The sequence below is a fragment of the Denticeps clupeoides genome, unplaced genomic scaffold (genome assembly GCF_900700375.1).
Source record: "Denticeps clupeoides unplaced genomic scaffold, fDenClu1.1, whole genome shotgun sequence".
In the NCBI taxonomy this organism is placed as follows: domain Eukaryota; kingdom Metazoa; phylum Chordata; class Actinopteri; order Clupeiformes; family Denticipitidae; genus Denticeps; species Denticeps clupeoides.
This window is the reverse complement of record NW_021629727.1, coordinates 99,903-121,590: the sequence shown is the minus strand read 5'-3', so window position 1 is coordinate 121,590 and position 21,688 is coordinate 99,903. Positions and strand designations below refer to the sequence as shown.

At 46.7% G+C, this 21,688-nt stretch overlaps 2 protein-coding genes across 2 annotated transcripts; one reads left to right on the top strand and one right to left on the bottom strand.

Annotated features, from left to right (window-relative positions):
- Positions 1-3,680: 3,680 nt before the first annotated feature.
- On the top strand, positions 3,681-10,389 carry LOC114772854 (heparan sulfate glucosamine 3-O-sulfotransferase 3B1-like). Its single transcript, XM_028965570.1, has 2 exons — positions 3,681-4,245; positions 8,762-10,389. Exons 1-2 carry the CDS (start codon positions 3,878-3,880, stop codon positions 9,378-9,380), a joined length of 987 nt encoding a protein of 328 aa, XP_028821403.1. The 5' UTR covers positions 3,681-3,877; the 3' UTR covers positions 9,381-10,389.
- Positions 10,390-11,153: 764 nt separating this feature from the next.
- On the bottom strand, positions 11,154-21,473 carry LOC114772853 (germ cell-specific gene 1-like protein). The gene is made up of 5 exons (XM_028965569.1): positions 21,167-21,473; positions 19,315-19,362; positions 16,468-16,620; positions 13,431-13,542; positions 11,154-13,293 (listed from the first exon to the last, which is right to left on the bottom strand). Exons 1-5 carry the CDS (start codon positions 21,471-21,473, stop codon positions 12,993-12,995), a joined length of 921 nt encoding a protein of 306 aa, XP_028821402.1. The 3' UTR covers positions 11,154-12,992.
- Between the last annotated feature and the right edge of the window lie 215 nt (positions 21,474-21,688).

Below are 21,688 nucleotides of genomic sequence, written 5' to 3'. Positions count from 1 at the left end.
CAGGTCACCTGGCAACGGGGTCGCCTCCTCAGCTCTGGACACTCGGCCACACCCTGAGCACCCTCGGAGCTGAGGTTGTGCCCGCTTGGCCTTTTGTTTTTGTGCTGGGGTGTGGCAGGGTGAAGGCAGTGCTGCTACTGACCTTAGACCAGAACAACTCACGAGGGGATCAAACTTGCGACCCGGGACATTTTCCGGCAGACGGATTCCTAGTGGTGGTTTGAATTTACATTTTTACATTTAGAGCACCTGGACTTGACATTTACATTTACTGCATTTATCAGACGCTCTTATCCTGAGCATTAGTTACAGGGACAGTCCCCCTGGAGCAATTTAGGGTTAAGTGTCTTGCTCAGGGACACAATTGTAGTTAGTAGGATTTGAACCTGGGTCTTCTGGTTCATAGGCGAGTGTGTTACCAACTAGGCTACTACCACCCCACCCCTACAACCACAACGTTTTGCCCTTCCATTAACCCTCTGGAAAAAAACTTTTTTTTAGACTTACAATCAGTTGTTACAGGGAGAGTCCCCCTGGAGTGTCTTGCTCAGGGACACAAAGGTAGGAAGTGGGGTTTGAGCATTGGGCATGTGCTCTTCTGGTTTCCCAATAGGCTACTGTATTCACACTACATGACCATTTAAACCATTTCCAACAATCCAACGGGGACCTTCAGTCTCCTCATAGGACCTTACTCTCCCCTTGACAGGGTGTAGAGAGGACAGGGCCTTCTTTCTTCTCTCCACCACAAAATAATTATTTTCTCTCTTATATTGACACACACACATCTATATATATATATATTTAAAAAAGAAAACTGTTTAATGTTCTGTTTTAATGTTGTAGTTCTTGAGACATTTTTTTGTCTTGGTCTCGGACACAGCGCTCATGGTGGGATTGGAAAAACAGTGAATCTTCACACAACAGTATCAGGGAGCTGAGCGTCACATGATGACCTGGGAGGCGATTTTGTCGAGCCACCTTGACGGAGACTGCCAGGACGATGTCTGCTTTTACCGGGCATCTGGAGAGAAAGCACCATGAAAAGCAGGATAACTAACTACAGCTATCTCACAGTTAACTACTAGCTCTGTGTTTCTAGTCAAACTATGAGGAAAAACATCTTCCCGGTCCTTGTAATTGATCCTGGATGAAGTCAATAACGCGACCTAAGTCAGTGTGGTCCTTCCACTGGCTGAGCCTGTTATCTTTCAGCATGCACAGAAAATGTGTCGGGCTCATTACAATCCCATGTCTATGTGCAAAGCAGCAATGATTTAACTGAATGGACAAACGAAAATGAAAAATTAAATTTGATTGGCCGAGTCCTCACCAGCACAAAGTGTGTATCTTACGTTTTTAGGGATGTAAATAATTGTTGAGTAAATTATTTTATATAACTTGTGTGCGGATTACGTACACTACATAAAGTGGTGGTGGCAGTGGTGGCCTAGCGGTTAAGGAAGCGTCCCCCTAATCAGAAGGTTGCCGGTTCGAATCCCGATCTGCCAAGCTGCCACTGAGGTGCCACTGAGCAAAGCACCGTCCCCACACACTGCTCCCCGGGCGCCTGTCATGGCTGCCCACTGCTCACTCAGGGTGATGGGTTAAATGCAGAAGACAAATTTCACTGTGTGCACCGTGTGCTGTGCTGCTGTGTATCACATGTGACAATCACTTCACTTCACTTCACCCTTTGTTGAGTCACTAACTGTAGATCAGTGAACCAGCACAGTCTTACAAATGATTAATTTGATGAATTTGCTAGAAGAAAATGTATTTAAAAGTGTCAGTGAACATTTGAGAGCCAAATGTCCCCTGTCTCCAATTGAAAGCAAGGGACGATTGCATTTGCCATATTTTTGGCTTACCCAAGTTCTCTGTCCCTGGTATAAGAGACTTAATATGAACATCTTTCTGGTGCATCCCATCTCTTTCCCTTGATGAGGTCTCATAAAATGGTCATAGGAGAGGATTGCTGAGAATATTATTTTCCATCAGGCCTCGTAACTATGACAACAGGAAAATCCTTGTGGCTACGCATGCTCCTGTATGACACAAACAAACACACTTTAACACATCACTGTCAAAAACCGCTTTGGAGAGATGCAGGGAACACCTCGGGGATTCGTGTTGGATAACTGCTCCGTAGTCCTCCGGATCTTCGAATAGGGGGGCAAATGAGACACAACAGGCCGCCCCTGACACCCGTCACACCGCGAGGACCGCTATCCGTGCCGAAAGGCCCTAGGATAAAGAACGTGATAAGGAACTCACAACCCGGACAAGAGAGAGATAGATACGATAGGTATTTTTCCGCCAAAACAGCCTTGACCCGTTTAGACATGGACGCCAGTGGAGCTCTGAAGGTACGCTGTGGTATCTGGCGGTCGCTCACGTGCAGTGCAGTGGGGCGGTGGCGGCCTGGCGTGTAAGGAAACAGACATGGACAAAACAGTCTGAATGCTGCAAATAAATTAAAAGCTGCTTCAACTAAATATTTAACACACTAAACCGACTTGTACTGGTTATAGGTCACATTAAAGTTGGTAAAAGGCTTGAAATGATTTATTGTGCTCTGAATTTTAACAGGGGTGTGACCACTTTTTATACCTACTACATGTTATCCAGCCATGTGGCCATCACAAATATCCCACTCGCACTTCAGCTGTTAGTGTTATGGCTGACTGGTATAAAGCCCTAATAGAAATGGTGCCTGGCACGCATTGCTGGATAAGCTCTTTTATTGGTGGAACCCAGTGAACACTACAAATTGCAATTTTCAAAACTGGCACCAACAGAAAAATTCCATATGGCAGATTTCCAGCGCAAAATGACTTCATCTAGTGTCATGGTGTATAAATCTCAATTAAACATGCCTGACAACGACTCCGCTGCCATTGCTGGATCCGTAAAGAGAAGTTAATTTTGTCTGGCAACTCGTTACAGTTTCATGAAAACGGCATTGGCGCCCCCGTGGGCCAATAAATCAGTTCTGGCGCTGGCTGGCCCTGACCTCACTCCGACATGTTAATCGACGGCCGCTTCATCATCCTGCGGCCGAGCAGCACGCCGTCCGTGCGGGCGTGGGGGGCCACGCCCTTCAGCTGACCTTGCCTCCTGATGCACGGAGAGGAGATGAGCCCAGACGACAAACAGGACATCAAACAAAAGCGTTCTAAAGCTGACAGAATAATTCTTCATGTATCTTGACCTACATTTGACATTTACAGCATTTATTTACATTTACGGCATTTATCAGACGCCCTTATCCAGAGCGACTTACAATCAGAAGTTACAGGGACAGTCCCACCCTTGCTCAGGGACACAATGGTAGTAAGTGGGATTTGAACCTGGGTCTTCTGGTTCATAGGCGAGTGTGTTACCCACTAGGCTACTACCACCCATGATTATTGACTGGATGAATTGGCGTAGACATTTGGAGCCCTTGAACCAGCGTTCCATTCACTGGCAGCTTTTGATTTTTTTGTCATAACGGTTCTCTGGGCGCTTCTCAGGGTGAGAATGGGCTTTCGTGACGCACCTCGCCATCAGAGTGGCAGCGTGGGCGACACTGCGGTGGCCCTGGTCACGTCTGTGTGAGAAAGACCGCCGATCGCGGCGCGCAGGCTCTGTCACTCAGGGACTAAATCTGAACCACGTGACCACGGACCACGGCTTCTAATCCAGCAGAACTCCAGTCCGGGACGCAGTTTGATCAGGAAGCGGAGGGCGTGTAGTTACGGGACAGCACCCCTCCGGGGGAGCCATGGAGCGCACGCCGCCACCCGACCTCCGCGCCACCGCCCCGGGCCGCGCGGGCGCCGCGCGCGGCTCGTCCCCGTCCGCGTCACGGCCGCGCCGCTGAGCGCGCCCGATGGCGACCTTCCTCGGCCACAAGCATGACGCGAGGAGGCTCGCGCAGAAAGTCGTACTCATGTCGCCCTTCGGCGCGCTCTGCGTCTACGCGCTCTACCTGCTGCTCGGCGGCGGCGCGCCGCACCTGTCGCACCTGTCGCGCCACGGGACCGGCACCGGGAACGGGACGGGGACGCGGGCCGCCAACGGCACGGAGAGGGAGTGGACGGCGAGGAGGAGGCTGCCCCAGGCGCTCATCGTCGGGGTGAAGAAGGGCGGCACCCGCGCCCTGCTGGAGTTCCTCAGGCTTCACCCGGACGTGCGCGCCCTGGGCTCCGAGCCGCACTTCTTCGACCGGCATTACGCGCGGGGGCTGCCGTGGTACAGGTACACTTTACTTTACTTTACTTTACTTTACTTACTAAAGTAGGAATATACACGTACAGATCCCGTCCCAGATCCTGTTATAAAAATGCCATCATTGCAAAAATTGATTCTATTAGAATTAGAATTTTTTAGCGTCTAACCATTTCACAGACAAACTTTTGCAAACTACATCACGTCCACCTTATTCGCCAAATATTGAAAGAGAAAGGCGATCTCGGTTTGCACAGTTGAACTCAGCCCGTAACATTACAAAATAATATAAAAAAGAATTTCACTGTGAATTTTATTTTTTCTTTGGTAAAAAGTTGTATGCATAAATCAACTAAAACGGCGCGTAAAATACAGATTTTTTTATTTAAATTATGCGACATCATAAGTATGTCGTAATCGAATCGTTGTAGCATTGAATATCGTCACGTTTACCGATAAGGAGATATTAAAACACTGAGCGTAGCTCTAATAGAATTATAAGGCCAGACAGGATGAATAAATGCATTATTCTGGTGAGCATTAGGAGTGAAGGAGATGCCATCTGGACGTTCCTGACAGAGCTGGCGATCTGGATGCATTGTCAGCTTTAATCATCTTTGGAGCTTTCGCCAGATGTTAGAACCGCTGTGGCTACGCGAATCAAATGTTGAAATCATATGTGGAATGAACAGTGTGTTGACTCTGTTTAGTTTTTTGGGTCAGATATAAATGCTGCCGGGCTTCATTCTCCCAGTGGCGCGGATGCTGGGACCCCAAAGTCTTCGCTCCAGTCGGCATTCCAGTAGGACGATTCAGAAACCTTCCACACCCTCGGCCCCAGATTCAGGTTCTCCCGCGTAGATCTCATTGTCTCGTCCGCCACGCGGCTCTCGGCGGCGGGGGGGGAACTCGGAATCGTAACGATTCACTGTTTAAGGCTGATTGATGGGTCTGTCAGCTCACCCGGAAGGAACGAAGTATCGCCGCACACCTCTCCCCGGCTTTTGTTTTCCGCACACCGCTTTCCCCCCGAGGCCTGGCGGGGATTAAGGCGGCGGCGGCGGCGGCCCGGGTCCGGCCAGATTGCCAGCACCACAGGGCCAGATGGACACACAGCATGACGGGCCACTTGACATCGTTGCGAGGTCCTGTCAATTGATCTTTGACCCAGGCCGCTTCTGCGCCGAGGCGCTCGTGGACTTGTCAAGACGATGTTGGTGTTCATCCGGAAGACACGACGGGATCCATGGACTGACCTTCAGTTATATTGCAACCTTTAGACCACCGCAGATTCGGTTACAATTAGCAGGAGGCTTTATGGTTCGGGACCCGGTCGGCGCCGAGGCTTTGGCTCGCGTTTCGTCCCCCGAGCTCCCATGTTTTCTACTGAGGAATCCAGCCATTGACCGGAGGAGCGTTGTGCAGGTCCCTGAAGTGCCAGAGATGGAGGTGGGATTCAGATTTCAGGCTTCTTCAGAGCTGTCCCACCGAGAAAAAAAAAGAGCGAGATGTCAAAATACAGCGTCTTTCAGATGAACGTTTGAACGTTAGAGTCCCGGATGAGGAGTTTAGAACCATCCCGGGGTTTTCCCGTAATATGATCTCATGAGCATGTAATATAATCTTCTGCATCACTTGGACCTTGGACAATAAAAGTTATTTGAACAGCCAGTCTAATTGAGAAAGTTGCGATGGTGGAGATACATCATCGATAGGCCTTATCAGGGCTCATAGTTTTGCAACTCAAAATCCATAGAAACCGAATGAGAATTGCTGGTGGTGTAAAGTAAAGTAAAGTAACGTAAAGACACCCCGGAATCCGACTGAAGCCGCGTTTCTAGTAAAGCGGTGTATTAAAATGGCGCGGTTTTTAATCATAGCGAAGTGTCCTGTAGTACAGTGCGCATGGCATGCTGTACTTATCACTGTTACCACCGATTTTCCAGCATGTCGCGATACTTCATCTGTGATCCGCACCTCTAGTCAGGCCACGTGCACTTTACAAGCTGTGGCACCGCCTTTTCTCTCGTGGAGCGGAACCGCGTTCTATGTTCTGATTAAACAAACGAACCAAAACAAAAGGAGGACAGCGATAATGAAAGGAGGAAATTATTTATTGTGGGATATGCGATGGACTGTCCCTGCTGAAGAAGGATTCCACCCTTATGATGTAGGAGGCGAACACAATTGATCAGTTGCAATGTTATTTTATTGTCATTTATGTAGGGTGGTAGCAGCCTAGTGGGTAACATACTCGACTATGAACCAGAAGACCCAGGTTCAAACCCCACTTACTACCATTGTGTCCCTGAGCAAGACACTTAACCCTAAGTTGCTCCGGGGGGGTGGACTGTCCCTGTAACTACTGCTAAATGCGCTAAATGTATGTTTCGTGTACGTCAGCGTGAGGTTTCTTGACTTGCGTAGTCAGAAAGCACGGATTTTGCAGTAAATTTGTTCAGGAGCTCATCCCGGGTGGCAGCTGCTCCAGGCTCTACAAATCATATGGCATAGATGGCTGCAGCTGTGCAGTGTGTACAGGTGCAGATACCCCATGGTGTGTGTGTGTGTGTGTGTGTGTGTGTGTGTGCGCGCGAGTCAGAGGGATATCAAATGTAAAACGCGAAAACATGTTTTATCGCTTAATCAATTTTTACATCTCTATTGATAGATGTGGTATACGCGTATCATGTGGTAGACGCTTATCATGATGATTATATATGCAAGTGACGTGATGCTCAAATTCAAATTCAAATTTTATTTGTCACATACACAGTCATACACGGTATGATGTGCACTGAAATGCTTTAGCGACTGCTATAGACCACAGTATTGCAAATATTGCATGTAAACAATGAACCAATATGCAAACCAAATATTACACTTTTATGTCTTAAAAAATAGACATAAAATATATGTCTCAGTAAATACGTATTAAATATAATTTTAAGGCTGTAGTGGGTGTGTTGGTTTTGGGCTTGGGATCCCTGTACATTGGTGACGGTGCGTTTGTGTGATCAGCTGTGTGTGAGTGTGCGTGCTGGAGCGATCCAGCCCTCATTAGGATGCCCTGGGGACCTGAGGGGGCGGAGCCTGCGGGGGTCTGGTGATGGATGTCAGCAGGAAGTGAAGGGGGCACAGTTACCACTGTGGGGAAATGGATGATTGAGTCAAGTCCCACACACAATGACGCACGCACACACACACACACACACACACACACACACACCTGAGCACCATGCGCCAATATGGTCTTTTTTGGGGGGGGGGATATGGATGTCTCAGATGGTTCAGTAATAATTATATATCTGTGCAGTGAATTTGCTGCCGGTTCTAGTGATGATATTGTAATCACTTGTAAAACGCCTGCGTGTCTGTGCCATGTGACATTATTTCTAAGAGCCGTGTATGTAAATGTGCGTGTGCCGGGCCGCAGGCGCGGGTAATTGCCTCGCATCTGTCTGTGCACGCGGCGCGCTGCTGATGAGCCCTGAGTGGCCGAGTGAAAACTGCAGCTGAGACCCACATTACCATACCCCACCACCGCAATACCCAGGGTACCTGACCCTCCGAGCCGACTGCCAAAAAGACAAAAGCGCCTCACCCGTCCCAACACACGGTTCTGCTTCATTATCCTAATTCTTAGTAACACCGTACTTTACAGGAATTCCTGGTGTGTAGGATGTTTTTCCACCACTTTGGGATTCTGCCCTAGCTGTCCTGCTCTACGATTTCTCGTAGCTCAGACCAGCAGGAGGGCTGTCAATAATTCATGATCTAATAGACTTGCTGGCCTCATAATGGACTCAGGTAAATAGGGAAGTCTTCAGGCTAAGAGGTGCTTTTTCCGATGAAGTGATCCATGGACGTGCACTCTGCTCCTCTCATGAACATCTGAAGGGGTCAGAACCCTCAGCCGCCAAATGCCGCTGCTCTCTGTTGTCTTTCTAAGAGAATATGTGAAATGTACAAAATGACAGGACTGTACAAAAAATGCCTGTAAATTTAACACAAAAAAAACCCTGCAATGCATCCTGGGGACAAACCGACCACGGACGTAAATAGCTGCATGTTGAGATGTGTGGTACATGGGGGCTAAAGTTTAGTGTTGGTGGGGGGTTAGGCAGAATAAGAGCAGCCATGTTCTCTTTATTCAGGAAGCTCGCCACAAAAAGGCATTACAGAAGGTGACACTGCAGCACAGCACACGGCGACACAACGAAATGTGTCCTCTGCTTTTAACCATTACCGGGCAGAGGTGCCCGGGGAGCAGTGTGTGGGGACGGTGCTTTGCTCAGTGGCACCTTCGGGCAGATCGGGATTCGACCCGGCAACCTTCTGATCACGGGGCCACTTCCTTAACCGCTAGGCCACCACTGCTAGGCCACCACTGCCCCATGTATAGTAAAAATACTTTTCTGTAATGATGAAAAATGTTCTAATCCTATATATATATATATTACAGTAAGGTCCTGGATACTACAGCTGTCAACAGATGTTTGTTGTTGAGTAGCCCGACTGACCTCTGCTTTTGTCTTTCTTCAAGGAGTCTGATGCCTAAAGCCCTGGAAGGGCAGATTGTGATGGAGAAGACCCCCAGATACTTTGTCACTGAAGAGACGCCCGCCCGCATCTATGCAATGTCCCGGGATATCAAGCTGATAGTTGTGGTCCGGGACCCCATAACCCGGGCCATTTCAGATTACACCCAGATCATCTCCAAGACGCCGGACATTCCCAGTTTTGAAACCCTGACCTTTAAGAACAGGTCAACGGGACAAATCGACTCTCTCTGGAGCCCCCTGTGGATCGGCCTGTATGCGACGCACCTGGAGAGGTGGCTGGCCTACTTCCCGCTGTCCCAGATCCACTTTGTCCATGGAGAGCGCCTCATCAGTGACCCGGCCAGAGAGCTGGGGCGTGTCCAGGACTTCCTGGGCCTGCAGAGGATCGTCACTGATAAGCACTTCTACTTTAACAAGACCAAGGGCTTCCCCTGCCTGAAGAAGCCCGAAGGCAGCAGCAAACCCCACTGTCTTGGGAAGACCAAAGGTCGAACTCACCCCAAAATTGAGCCGGAGGTCATCCAGAAGCTGAGGGAGTTCTACCGGCCGCACAACCAGAGGTTTTACAAGATTTCTGGGCAGGATTTTGGGTGGCGGTGACATTGTAAAGCTGGAACGTTGGGATGCTATCCAACTATGTGAAACATCTAGCAACAGCATATATAGTTATCATTTCCAGGATCCATTTTTAATAAATAACAGTAGATGCTTAATAATGTACACCCCTTCCTTGTGACTTGAGAACAATCAGCATGGTGTAGTAATGAGGATTATGTTAAAGGTCCCCTGACATGTTCCCCTGGCCTGTCTATTGTCCTGTGGTGGCTAGATATGGCGCTTTGGCCATTCTGCTTCACCGTTCAGAGAGGGTCAGGCTCAGACGGTCGGATCTGGAATTTTGCCCCTTATGTCGTCATAGGGGGAAAGGTTACCTCCCGTTTCTCACGCTTTTTCCGCCCAGAGAACTTCCCTGCCCTCCCCTAAAACATTATCTCCTCCTCGTCCCGCCTCTCCCCTCCTCATTAAAGCGTCCTGGAGAAGTCTCACTGTGGGACTGTAATTCTGCACCAAGGCTGAATCTCAGAAAGAGGCTTCAGATCTGGTATTAGGGGACACTAAGGCCGATATATAATAGAAAAAAAAAAAAAAGGTTTCATGTCAGGGGAACTTCATGTCAGGAAAAAAATGGATTTTTTGAGGTGCCATGCCAAATGTACACTATAGACCGGAGTTGGGTTGGGCTTGTTGACCAGGTATGGACTGGGAACTGTACAGTATTGTTTGAGAGATAATCAAAAATAAGAAAATGCAATATGTGTAGCGTCCAGGGATACAGCTGAACCATATTTTCCGAATCTGAATCCAACATGCTGTGAAAATACTACGGAGACAAATGACTTTCAGGAGAAAGGAAAACATACAAACTGGATAATATCCTGTGTACCGGCATGCTTAAAAGTCTTAAGGGATTCGACCCAGCAACCTTCTGATTACGGGTCTGTTTTCTTAACAAACACACAACGTTACTGTTAGACAAGTGCTGACCGTTGATTTGCATACAATAAGGTTTGACTGTACATTTAATCTTTTGGTTACTTCTGGGCAAAAATTTCACGAAACCATCTGCTTGTATGAAGTTGCACTACTTTTGAAATGTCGTCTCCAAGAAATGAATTAAATTATTTTTGAACATTTGGAACTTGTTGTGCGTCCTTGTGGTGAGAGATATGGGATCCCGGAACCTTCCCGCCGCCTCCTGGTCAGCACTGGACATTGTGCTGCATGAATGTGTCACATTGAAAAGCAGGTTTTCTATACAACAATCTAGATTTTTACCCTGCACTACTAATGTGACGAATAAAAACAATGAATTTGGCAGTGAAACTTTGTGACCATCAAAATACTGGAGTTTCAACTTCTTAATTCTTAAGCTTATTAATGAGGAGCTGGCAAGGGCCCAAGTGCTGGTACGATTAATGAAACTAAAATTACACACCAGAGCTAAAACTATTAGCTTCCAAAAGCTCTGCTTGCTCGTGATAATAATGAGACTGTCTTTAAATAGCAACGGAAATTTGACTATATAATATGAATAATAATTTGTGACCATTTTTATGAAACCATGCATACTATCAACTTTTAAAAGTTGATCATGTAATCCAGAAATAGATTATTTGGGTATTATTGCAAGGAGTGAAAAAAACAGCATGCAAAAAGCCTGTTCAGGGGTCAAAAGAGGAACTTTGTTGCCCTCTAGTGGTAGAACGTGGTTCATGATGCGTTCCATTGGTTTACACGCGTTATTATTCATTTTGAATAAATTGGACCAATGAACGTGCCCCTGTGATCCATTTTAAGAAGGACAAACAGCAGTGAAGTAATGTCAGGTTTATTCCTTCATTTACAGAACACAACTGACAAAGAAACACTTACTATTATTATCTTCTTTTCTCCATGTGAACAATTATAATATACCTGCCATAGCCCATTGTCCTGTAAACAGTACTTTTGGCAATATTTGGTATATTTTGGCAAGTCTGTGTGTTCCCAAAACCAAGTGTAACATACATACGATTAAAAATAATATGAATTAAAAAACAGATCTCAGATCTCAAGCAGTATCTCATCTGATCATCTAGCACACTTATTTAAACCATCAACACCACACAGTTTACTTCAAAAATACAGGCCTATCCAACATGATCAGGCTCAGATAAATCACACACACACACACACCCACACACACACACACACACACACACACTCACAGACACACACACACACACATATATATATATATATACATATTCATACATACATATATACACAACACACACACGAAAATATATAAATGTATATGCTGAAAGAGAAAATTGTTGTACTATTTCTCACGTCACCACCTCTGGCCTTATAATAAAGAAGGAGAGTCAAAGACCCCAGTGTATGAGTGAAAGTTCATTAGAGGCCATTAAATCTAGACATAGTATTGTATTGTAGACATAGACACGTATTTAAAATGACAACTTTAAGAACACTCGGGCCACACTGGCCAGAATAAAATGCATTATACACATAGTACTAATAATCTGCCACAAATAAATGCCACATTTGGAAAGAAAATGAAAAATGTACAAGAGAAAATGCCCGATGATCAAAAGATTAAATCATTACCATAGTAACTTTCTGTACTTTACAGGTTATCCAGAGAACTAGCAACAGCCGACCAGTCTCAGGCTGACATTTAACATTTAAAACTTAATTCTTCTCTGGTCTGACATCAAACCCACTGGAATGACAGCTTCAGGAAAATTTCATTCATGTTCAATATAACCAAAAATAAGCTACAAGACTGTGAAACCTCCAAAATGCCAACGACACCGACCTAAAATATGAGAAAATGGAGGATTTTGGCAGACACAGCTAGAAGATAGAAGGACTAATTACTAGTTACAGCGGTCGAGCTATGCGCTTCGTTGGATCAGAGCCGGAGCAAAGGCACTCAGAGCGAAGTGTGACACGCGCAGCAGCATTCCTGCTTTCTGAGGAGGGAGGAGGAGGAAGGCCCTGAAAATTCCACACATTCCGACTGACAACTCATGTTCATGTAGTGGTGGACAGAAACCGCGGTGCCCTCATCCAACCCAGCGAGAAAATCGTATTTTTACTTTTCAACCAGAAACCAGTAAATATATTACAGTTTAAATAAATAAATAAGCCACTTTGGCGTTGGTGTTTGACTCTACTATTTCACTCTAAAACGGACCAAAGCTGGAAGCCTGAGAGACGTGCTGTTTGAAGGACAGCAGTTGCGTCTTATTACGTTAGCGTGGCCCCTTTTCACGACATGGTACCGGCTCGGCTCTACTGACTTGGACCATGCCACATGGAGCCTCGTAATTGACTGGAGTGATAATGACACTATGATGACCACATCTTTCCCATCGGTCACCTTGTGGTATCCATGAACTTGGTGGAGAACCAAACGATATGGTGAGTAGAGTTGAGCCGAGTTGGTACCAATGCGGTGGAAGAGTTAAAAAAAAAAAAAGGTTTGTCAAGGTTTCACCACATCATCATTAAAAACGATGCATGAGCTCCGCTGTGTCCACATTGGACAACTGCCTCTGAAAACCAGGAACCTACAGGGATCTTTCCCGGGAAAAGGGGAGTCCCATTGTCAGGATGTGGGGGAAGTCGGGGGTCGGAGGTCATTCAGCAGTACTCCTCCCCCTGGGGGCTGGGCAGGTCTTTGACGTCCAGGAAGACAGAGTGTCCGGACAGCTTGCGGCTGGAGCTGGAGAGATCCAGGAGCTCCTCGCCGGCATTGGGAACGGTGCTGATGTACATGTCCCATACCTGCTCTGGGGGGTCCAGATCCAGCAGCCTCTGCTTGATCTTCAGGCTCTTCTCAATGGTCCTGCGCTTGTGCTTGAACTCCAGGATGGTCTTTGTGTAACGGTTGATGGTGGTGACCGAGGAGGCCATGCAGGCCGTGAATGAAGTCCACGCCAAACTATACACACAAACACAAACACACACACGTCCACCATCTGTTAGGACAAGCTGGCAGAAAGCAAGCACTGATGATGTGTGACACTGCGCAATACGGCAGCATGTTTTCATGCAGAGGACGTGCGGTCTCTGTCTCACATGTAGGACCAGCTGTAGTCCCAGCTCTGAGGTTTCCAGTCCTCTGGGCCCAGGCTCACTGTCAGCTGGAACGCCGTGGTGTACATCATGTGGGCGACCATCCCCAGAAGCCCTGCAAAAAAAAAAAAGATGTACAGTACAGGCCAAAGGTTTGGACACACCTTCTCATTCAATGTGTTTTCTTTATGTACATGACCATTTACAAAAAATGTATGGACCTGGCCTCCACAGTCACTGGGCCTGAACCCAGTCGAGATGGTTTGGGGTGAGCTGGACCGCAGAGTGAAGGCAAAGGGGCCAACAAGTGCTAAACACCTCTGGGAACTCCTTCAAGACTGTTGGAAAACCATTTCAGGTGACGACCTCTTGAAGCTCATCGAGAGAATGCCAAGAGTGTTCAAAGCAGTAATCAGAGCAAAGAAACTAGAATATAAAACATGTTTTCACTTATTTCACCTTTTTTTTGTTAAGTACATAACTCCAAATGTGTTCCTTCATAGTTTTGATGCCTTCAGTGAGAATCTACATTTACATTTATGGCATTTGGCAGACGCCCTTATCCAGAGCGACTTACAACGTGCTTTCAAGTTACCATCGAATCTACCAACGTAAATGGTCCTGAAAATAAAGAAAACACATTGAATGAGAAGGTATGTCCAAACTTTTGGCCTGTACTGTATATGAGCGCTTCCTTTTTTATGTACGTATTGTGAAGGGTTGGTAATAAGAACCCCACCCAGCTTACTGCCAGTGGTGGAAGGAAGTAGCCCCATAATCGGAAGGTTGCGAGATCAAATTCCAAGATGCTACTGAGGTGCATTTGATCAAAGCACTGTCCCCACACACTGCTCCCCGGGTGCCTATCATTGCTGCTCACTGATCACCAAGGTTAAATGATGGTTAAATGCAGAGGACACGTGTTGTCACCGCGTGCTGTGCTGCAGTTTATCTCAATGACAAACACAGTCCTTCAACACCACACTGATATTACACACACTTTAACATGTGCTTTGATCTGCGTTACAATCATCAGAACCCTTGTTAGTTCTATTAACTGGACTAGAAACCATGTGCCTGAAGGATGCTGGGAATGCCTCATGGTTAGAGAGCTTCAGATATAAGGATGGATGAGAGCTTGCAGTATCTGACTTATCGCCACAAGGGGGAGCGCTGCCATTACAAATCTCCTTTCATGGGAAAAGGGAAATGTGTAATGATTGTCATTGTGAAGCACAGCACACGGTGCACACAGGGAGATATGTCCTCTGCTTTTAACCATCACCCTTGGTGAGCAGTGAGCAGCCATGACAGGTGCCTGGGGAGCAGTGTGGGGATGGTGCTTTGCTTAGTGGCACCTTGATAATACTGATAATAAAGCATTAGGTCTGGTATAAATCGTCCACCTTTTCCCTGAGTGGACTGAGACAGCATGGGGACAGTGTGAGTAAATTATGGCTTGAATGCAGAGGACGTCTGGAAGTCAGAAGAACTCTGCACACATTAAATTCCCTTCAAAGAGCCTCCCAGACCTTCAGTGAGGAGAATAGTCATCATGCAGACAGGCTAAATCTAACAATTATTTACAGCCATGCGAGTCAATATGGCAGAACGTCCCTGAGTCACCAAGCGTTACTAGAGCTGCTTACGCCACAGGCTGATTTATTTTATTTCTTTCTTTTTTTGTGAACCTTTCCGAAGGACCCAGAGATGCCTGTGGTGTTCAACTCAACACCACAGGCATCTCAGGCGTCTCACCAAAACATGCGCTGATGCAACATAGAGGTTGTCAGGGAAAGTCCAGGCGGCTGGGCAATTAACGTACGCTGTCCGCTTCTTCTAGGACTCTACTAGCTGGTAATAGCCCCAGCGGACATCAACGCTCGACGTGTTGGGCACGGCCACCACAGTCATCATTCCCTGTTCGACTGGCTTTGACTTCTCTGTCTGGCCCCAAGGCGGCGAGTTGTGAGGATGACCTATATAAGCAGAATCATGGCTCCGTGTCTTCGGGGAGCCCCTCCGCTGGCCTTTATTCAGAATATTCTTCCCTCACACTTCTCTCAAAAATGTTTCGTTCACATGCTTTTCATCAGAACAATGGAATTATACATGGGAGCAACACTGGTAGGTGGTTGTCCAAGCCGGACCAATCAGGACAGGTTCGGATAAAAAAAAAAAAAAAAAACAACTTATGTCAGCCTTAAAAAGAGCTTTTTTAACAGATGACAGTGAAAGCCCAAAGACTTTTATGTGTCGCTATGAATTAATTTCAACTTGACCAACTTGTTTTCTGGATATTACAAGTTCATTTCACAAAATAACAAGTATATGTTTTCTATGATTGTGTTGGGCCCATCAGGTTTATTATCCTAAACTCTGTCTAAGTGGGTGATGTGTTTCTATGCATGGCGGCCCGTGCCGTCTGCCCTTTAAGGGGTCATATCACCGTAGGTTCAGTCTGTTTAACGGACCTCATTATTTTTGCAACCGTGTCCTCAGTTCTCTGTGCACCGCGACAAGGAGCCGAATGGACTCACACCGTTTGAATCGTTGCCCCCTCGACCCATGATGTCACCAGAATGTCACTCATATAACCTCTGACCCTTCATTTAGTGCCAAAAAAGGGCAGAGGTTGCGATCTTCATCAAAACAAAAATTAAGTGTAGTTTCAATTATTTCAGTTCAAAACTGACATGGAACAGTGGGTGGTGCAAGCAGGAAAAAGATGCAAACGCACGACTTGATGAGATTTACTCGTAGCAAACATCATTCAATGACCTGAGACAGGACTGAACAGAACAGGGCAGTATATATACACAACACCAGGTGCATACAGTCAGGTAATCCGGGGCGAACTCGTAGACTCCATGGACACCTGTCACCGTGACAAAAAACCCAAAGTAATGTTCCATAACTAATTTTGAAGTGGCTACAACAGCATGCAGGTTACATGCAGGGTCAGTATCCTAAAATGCACATGCATCAAATGTCACTGTTGAGTGAAGGAGAAACAGACATTTGCAGATCTTCGTCTTACCTGACAAGACGGTGAATATGGCGGCAAAAGCGTTCAGCTTCAGGCCGTCGATGACGTTGCCATAATGACAGACTTCAATGGTCATGAGAATTCCCCCGGTAGCCAGCAGGAGGATGTAGAGGGATTCAGCAACGATGCACAGCCACAGGACCCCTGCAGAGAGAGGGGGAAGAATCCATAAAGAGCACCAAAAATCCAGAGAACCGATTCCCACTCAGGGGACTAGGGATCCCTGGGTACGCTCTGGGTGCAGAGCTAAAGGGAGCAAAAAGTAACAGGACGAGGGAAATGAAATTGAAACAGCAGAGGACGTCTGAGGACGTTTCGAGTCTCTCCAATGGTGCTGTTGGCTGGTTACAGCTGTTTGCAGAATATAAAGTTACTCCATACTTCATGTGTGCGAACCGAGGTGCGGTATTCTGCACAAGGTCAGGTCTACCGTCTCTGCAGGACATTGAGAAGCAGGACCTGAGCACCGAGGACCATCAGAGACTCACCCCTGTAACTGATTCATTTCAGCAGGAGTATTATGGACAGAACAGGGGGGTTCAGGAGGAGCTTCTTTAATCAGGCCATACAACATGCCACCTAAACTCTTACCTGCTTAGTTTAACTACCCTCGACCTCAGTTTCTGACTCTGGAACTAGCACTCTGCCTGTTATGTGGACCATAAATAGTTGTTATTGGGGGTGTGTATTGGCAAAGATCTGATTAAATAACATATTGTGATACTGTACGTATTGTGTTACTCATCAGTTCACTGAAAATGAAAAAAAAACAGAGCTGATATACAAGACTGCTGTCAATGATATTTGAGGATCACAGTACATTAATAAATGTTCAGCCAAAACAACAACAACAACAACTGAATTTTGGACTAAAGTTGTACACAAAAATATGTATATTTGACGCCCCTGTATCAATACAATATCACCATGTAAAATATCACAATATGTTGCTGTATCAATATTTTCTAACACCCCTAGTTATTATAACAGATGCACAGATGCAGATGCAGTACAGTGGGTACGGAAAATATTCAGACCCACTTAAATTTTCTTTGTTATATTGGAGCCATTTGCTAAAGCCCTTTAAGTTCTTTTTTTCCCTCATTAATATACACACAGCACTCCATATTGACAGAAAAAACATTATGAAAAGAAAATCTGAAATATCACATGGTCCTAAGTATTCAGACCCTTTGCTGTGGCATTTAAATGAGGTGCTGACCAGGTTCTTCTGATCGTCCTTGAGATGGTTCTTCACTTTGAGACCAGCTGTGTTTGATTATACTGGATTATACTATACTGGATTGGACTTGATTAAGAAAGCCACACCCCTGCTGTCTATATAAGACCTTACAGTTCACAATGCATGTCAGAGTAAATGAGAATCATGAGGTCAAAGGAACTGCCTGAATTGTGGCAAGGGCAAACAATTTGCCCTTCCTAAAGCTTTCGGGGTGAGAAGAGCTTTGGTGAGAGAGGTAAAGAAGAACCCAAAGCTCCAGAGACGCAGTCGGGAGATGGGAGAAAGTTGTAGAAAGTAAACCATCACTGCAGAGTGCCCGACGGAAGCCTCTCCTCACTGCAAGATACATGAAAGCTCACATGGAGTTTGCTAAAAAGCACCTGAAGGACTCCACAATGGTGAGAAGATTCGCTGGTCTGATGAGACAAAGATAGAACATTTTGGCCTAAATTCTAAGCGCTGTGTGTGGAGAAAACCAGGCACTGCTCATCACCTGTCCAATACACACTCAACAGTGAAGCATGGTGGTGGCAGCATCATGCTGTGTTTTTTTTTGCAGCTGCAGGGACAGGACGACTGGTTGCAATTGAGGGAAAGATGAATGTGGCCAAGAACAGGGATATTCTGGGCGAAAAACTTCTCCGGAGTGCTCAGGACCTCAGACTGGGCCGAAGGTTTACCTTCCAACAAGACAATGACCCTGAGAAAACCACAAAAATAATGGAGTGGATTCACAACAACTCTGTGAATGTTCTTGAATGGTCCAGCAGAGTCCTGACCCAATTGAGAGACCTAAAAATGGCTGTCCACCAACGTTTACCATCCAACCTGCCAGAACTGGAGAGGATCTGCCAGGAGGAATGGCAGAGGAACCCCAAAAAGGTGTGAAAAACTTGTTGCATATTTACAAAAAAAGACTCATGGCTGTATTAAATCAAAAGGGAGCTTCTACTAAATACTGAGCAAAGGGTCTGAATGCTTAGTTTTTTCGTTAATAAATCTGCAAAATTGTCAATTCTCTGTTTTTTTTTCCTGTCAATATGGGGTGTGTGTACATTAATGAGCGAAAAAAGAACTTATTTTAGCAAATGGTTGCAATATAAAAAAAAAAAAATTCTGTACCCACTGTACATTATTTTACACACACACACACACACATGCAGTTTACGAATGATTGACACATTCCATTTCCAATCCTACATCCTTACTTTTTCCCACTGACTGCCCATCCCTCAGATGCAACCACATTTACTGTCAGAAGCTCGGAATGACAGCTCAACATCATGTGCTGTCAAGCACAGCGTGTAGCGTAATAAACAACGACTTTTTTCAGATGAATTTGTTGCTTTATTCCGTTGTTCCCACCGGTGCTCTCGTGAGAGAGCAGATCAGTGTGTGTAATGAGAAAACGCCGCCTGCCTCGCACCGAGACATGGCTGTCGGGTGAAATAAGTGATCGTATGACCCAGATTTGATACAATCTGTATGCATCCAGCATCCACGGCTGAAGCTGCTTATCTTGCCGTCAGTAAAATATCCACGACTTGTCCTGTCCAAACAATGACAAAGCAAAACAGAACAAGTGTCTGGCTTACCTCGTTCATGTGGAGGGGCGATGTTCAAAAAGCTCCTGCATTTCTCGCCTGACCAAAAAAGAAAACAACTTTACATAAGAAACGAATGAATGATATTGTCATTTTGTCATCGGCTGCATGCATCTTCTACAGTCAACAGTCCTTTCTAAGACGAATGTCCGAGTAACCCGTCATACTCATCATAGGCACAAAACACACATATACATTTATAGCACTTATCAGACGCTCTTATCCAGAGCGACTTACAATCAGGAGTGACAGGGACAACCCCCCTCCGGGTGTCTTGTGTCTTGCTCAGGGACACAATGGTAGTAAGTGGGGTTTGAAACTGGGACTTTGTCTTACCCACTGGACTACTACAACACACACACCTCACATCCAGATGACAGCATAAAAAGATGATCGAGTTAACCAGTAACTGACAGTTCGCCAAGGGGTCTATTAACCCAGTGAAACCCCAGCAATTCGAACCCATCATTTGAATTCAGGTCCTACATTATTAATGCAGTAACTACATGGAATAGATGTCTGGACCTCATGATGGTGTGCTAAGACATGAAGGGAATATTGGAAACATTATTGGTCATGTTAAGCAATGCTGGATTAACAGTTCACCATTCAGAATTCTAAATAAAATAATGGTTTGGTACTGCACGTGTGGTACCAAGACGCTTATAACAGAGATCATGTTGTGAAAAAAGAAAACGGTGGTGAACAGGGCGAGAACGTTCTTGCCCCCAGTGTTGCCAGATTGGGCGGTTTTTGATATTTTTGTAGAAGTAAAAGATAAAATAAATAAAACATTCAAAGGCCTCTCAGGAGAGTCTGATATTAACTGAAACGGAATGAAACATGCACCACGTATGAGCGACAATGGAGGGGAAGGGCAAGGAAACAGCGCCACCTGGTGGGCCAGAGATATCAGCCACTGCTTTTGGCTCCTCCCATATTAAATTTAGTTTATAAAAGCATCGTTTCATGCTCTGGGAGACGTAAAAAGTTACACACAAACAAAAATGGTATTTAGCTACTCCTATTTGAAGACATGGCGGGCTAAAAAAATGTCAATTTCTTGTTCTTCATTTATTTACCTACAAAACATGTTTATTGAATACGCGGACCTGACATTAACAATCCAGTCCCAACGTGCTGCCCAATAACCCACGCCAGCACAGTGGTGGTCTAAAGAAATGTACCCCGTGGGTGGAAGGTTGTGGGTTCGAGTCCCGAACCGCCGAGGTGCCACCGAGGTCCCCGTGACCAGGTTAGCGCACACCCCACTCCCCGGGCGCCTTTCATTACGACGCACAGCCTCCCGTCGTGGTCCCTGGAGGAACGTTGTCGTCATTTCACCGCGTCCCGTTGAAGTGACTCGACTCGACCCGACTTGACGCATCGCACCCTGAGCGTGTCCTGTTGGTGAGGAGAGCCTCACTTTTCATTAACCTCGTCGAGATTGTGTCGCGATTTGTCATCAAGCATTTCAGTCTGGAGTCTAGAGTCTGTTAAAAAAAATGTCTAGAACACGCATCTATATTCCATCCTTTATTCCAATAGTGTGTTCTGTTAATTACTTTTAATTACCCCTGGATTTATTCTCTCCAAATTCGAGCGATTAGTTCTTTGATCATTTTAAACCGGACTGGATGGTGGTTTCTTGTGGTTCATGCCTTTTAAATGGATCTTTTGCGGCTCTTGGGGACATCACCCCCCCCCCCCCCCCCCCCCCCCCCCCCCCCCTCGTTCCGCACATCTTCTTCACGGTCCCTCACCCTGGAGGAATCCAGCCAACAAGTAAAAGCCCCCCTCCTCACTTCTGCTGCTGCACACGGCATGGTTCTCGGCTCCTTACCGACCAGGTCGACGTTCTGCTCGCACGAGAACCAGATTCCCGAGTGGAACTTCCTCAGCACGTACTTGTCCTCGCCGGTCTCCCAGACGTACTGCACCGGGCGGCTGTCGTTGGCGTCGGAGCCGTTGGCCCGGACGCAGTGGGTCTGGCCGCGCGTCGCCGCCGCCGCCGCTCCCGCGACGCACGGCGGCTTGACCGCCTTGCGCGCGCCCTCGCACCAGTAGCTGGTGGCGAGCGCGGACGCGGCGAGCGCGAGCGCGACGACGTTGAGGGTGAGCGCGAGCGCGGCTCGCCTCCGCCGGTCCATGGCGGCGCGCGTTTCTGCCCAGGTGTGCGCGGCGGGCGCGGGGGCGCGCGCCGAGGGGGCGGCGCCTCCATCCCCGCAGGCCACGCCCACCAGAGGTCAGCACCTGCGCCCTCGCGACGAACGTCAGGTCTTCGTTAGGTGTGGGTAACACACTCGACTACGAACCAGAAGACCCAGGTTCAAACCCCACTTACTACCATCGTGTCCCTGAGCAA

Bases quoted from the DNA above. Each gene is read 5' to 3' on its own strand.
- LOC114772854 (XM_028965570.1), top strand. From the start codon at position 3,878: ATGGCGACCTTCCTCGGCCACAAGCATGACGCGAGGAGGCTCGCGCAG. The intron at 4,246-8,761 runs GTACACTTTACT...TCTTTCTTCAAG, and splicing joins CGGGGGCTGCCGTGGTACAG to GAGTCTGATGCCTAAAGCCC.
- LOC114772853 (XM_028965569.1), bottom strand. From the start codon at position 21,473: ATGGACCGGCGGAGGCGAGCCGCGCTCGCGCTCACCCTCAACGTCGTC. The intron at 19,363-21,166 runs GTAAGGAGCCGA...TTTTTTGGTCAG, and splicing joins GCAGAACGTCGACCTGGTCG to GCGAGAAATGCAGGAGCTTT. The intron at 13,543-16,467 runs GTAAGACGAAGA...TTTTTTTTGCAG, and splicing joins CATATTCACCGTCTTGTCAG to GGCTTCTGGGGATGGTCGCC.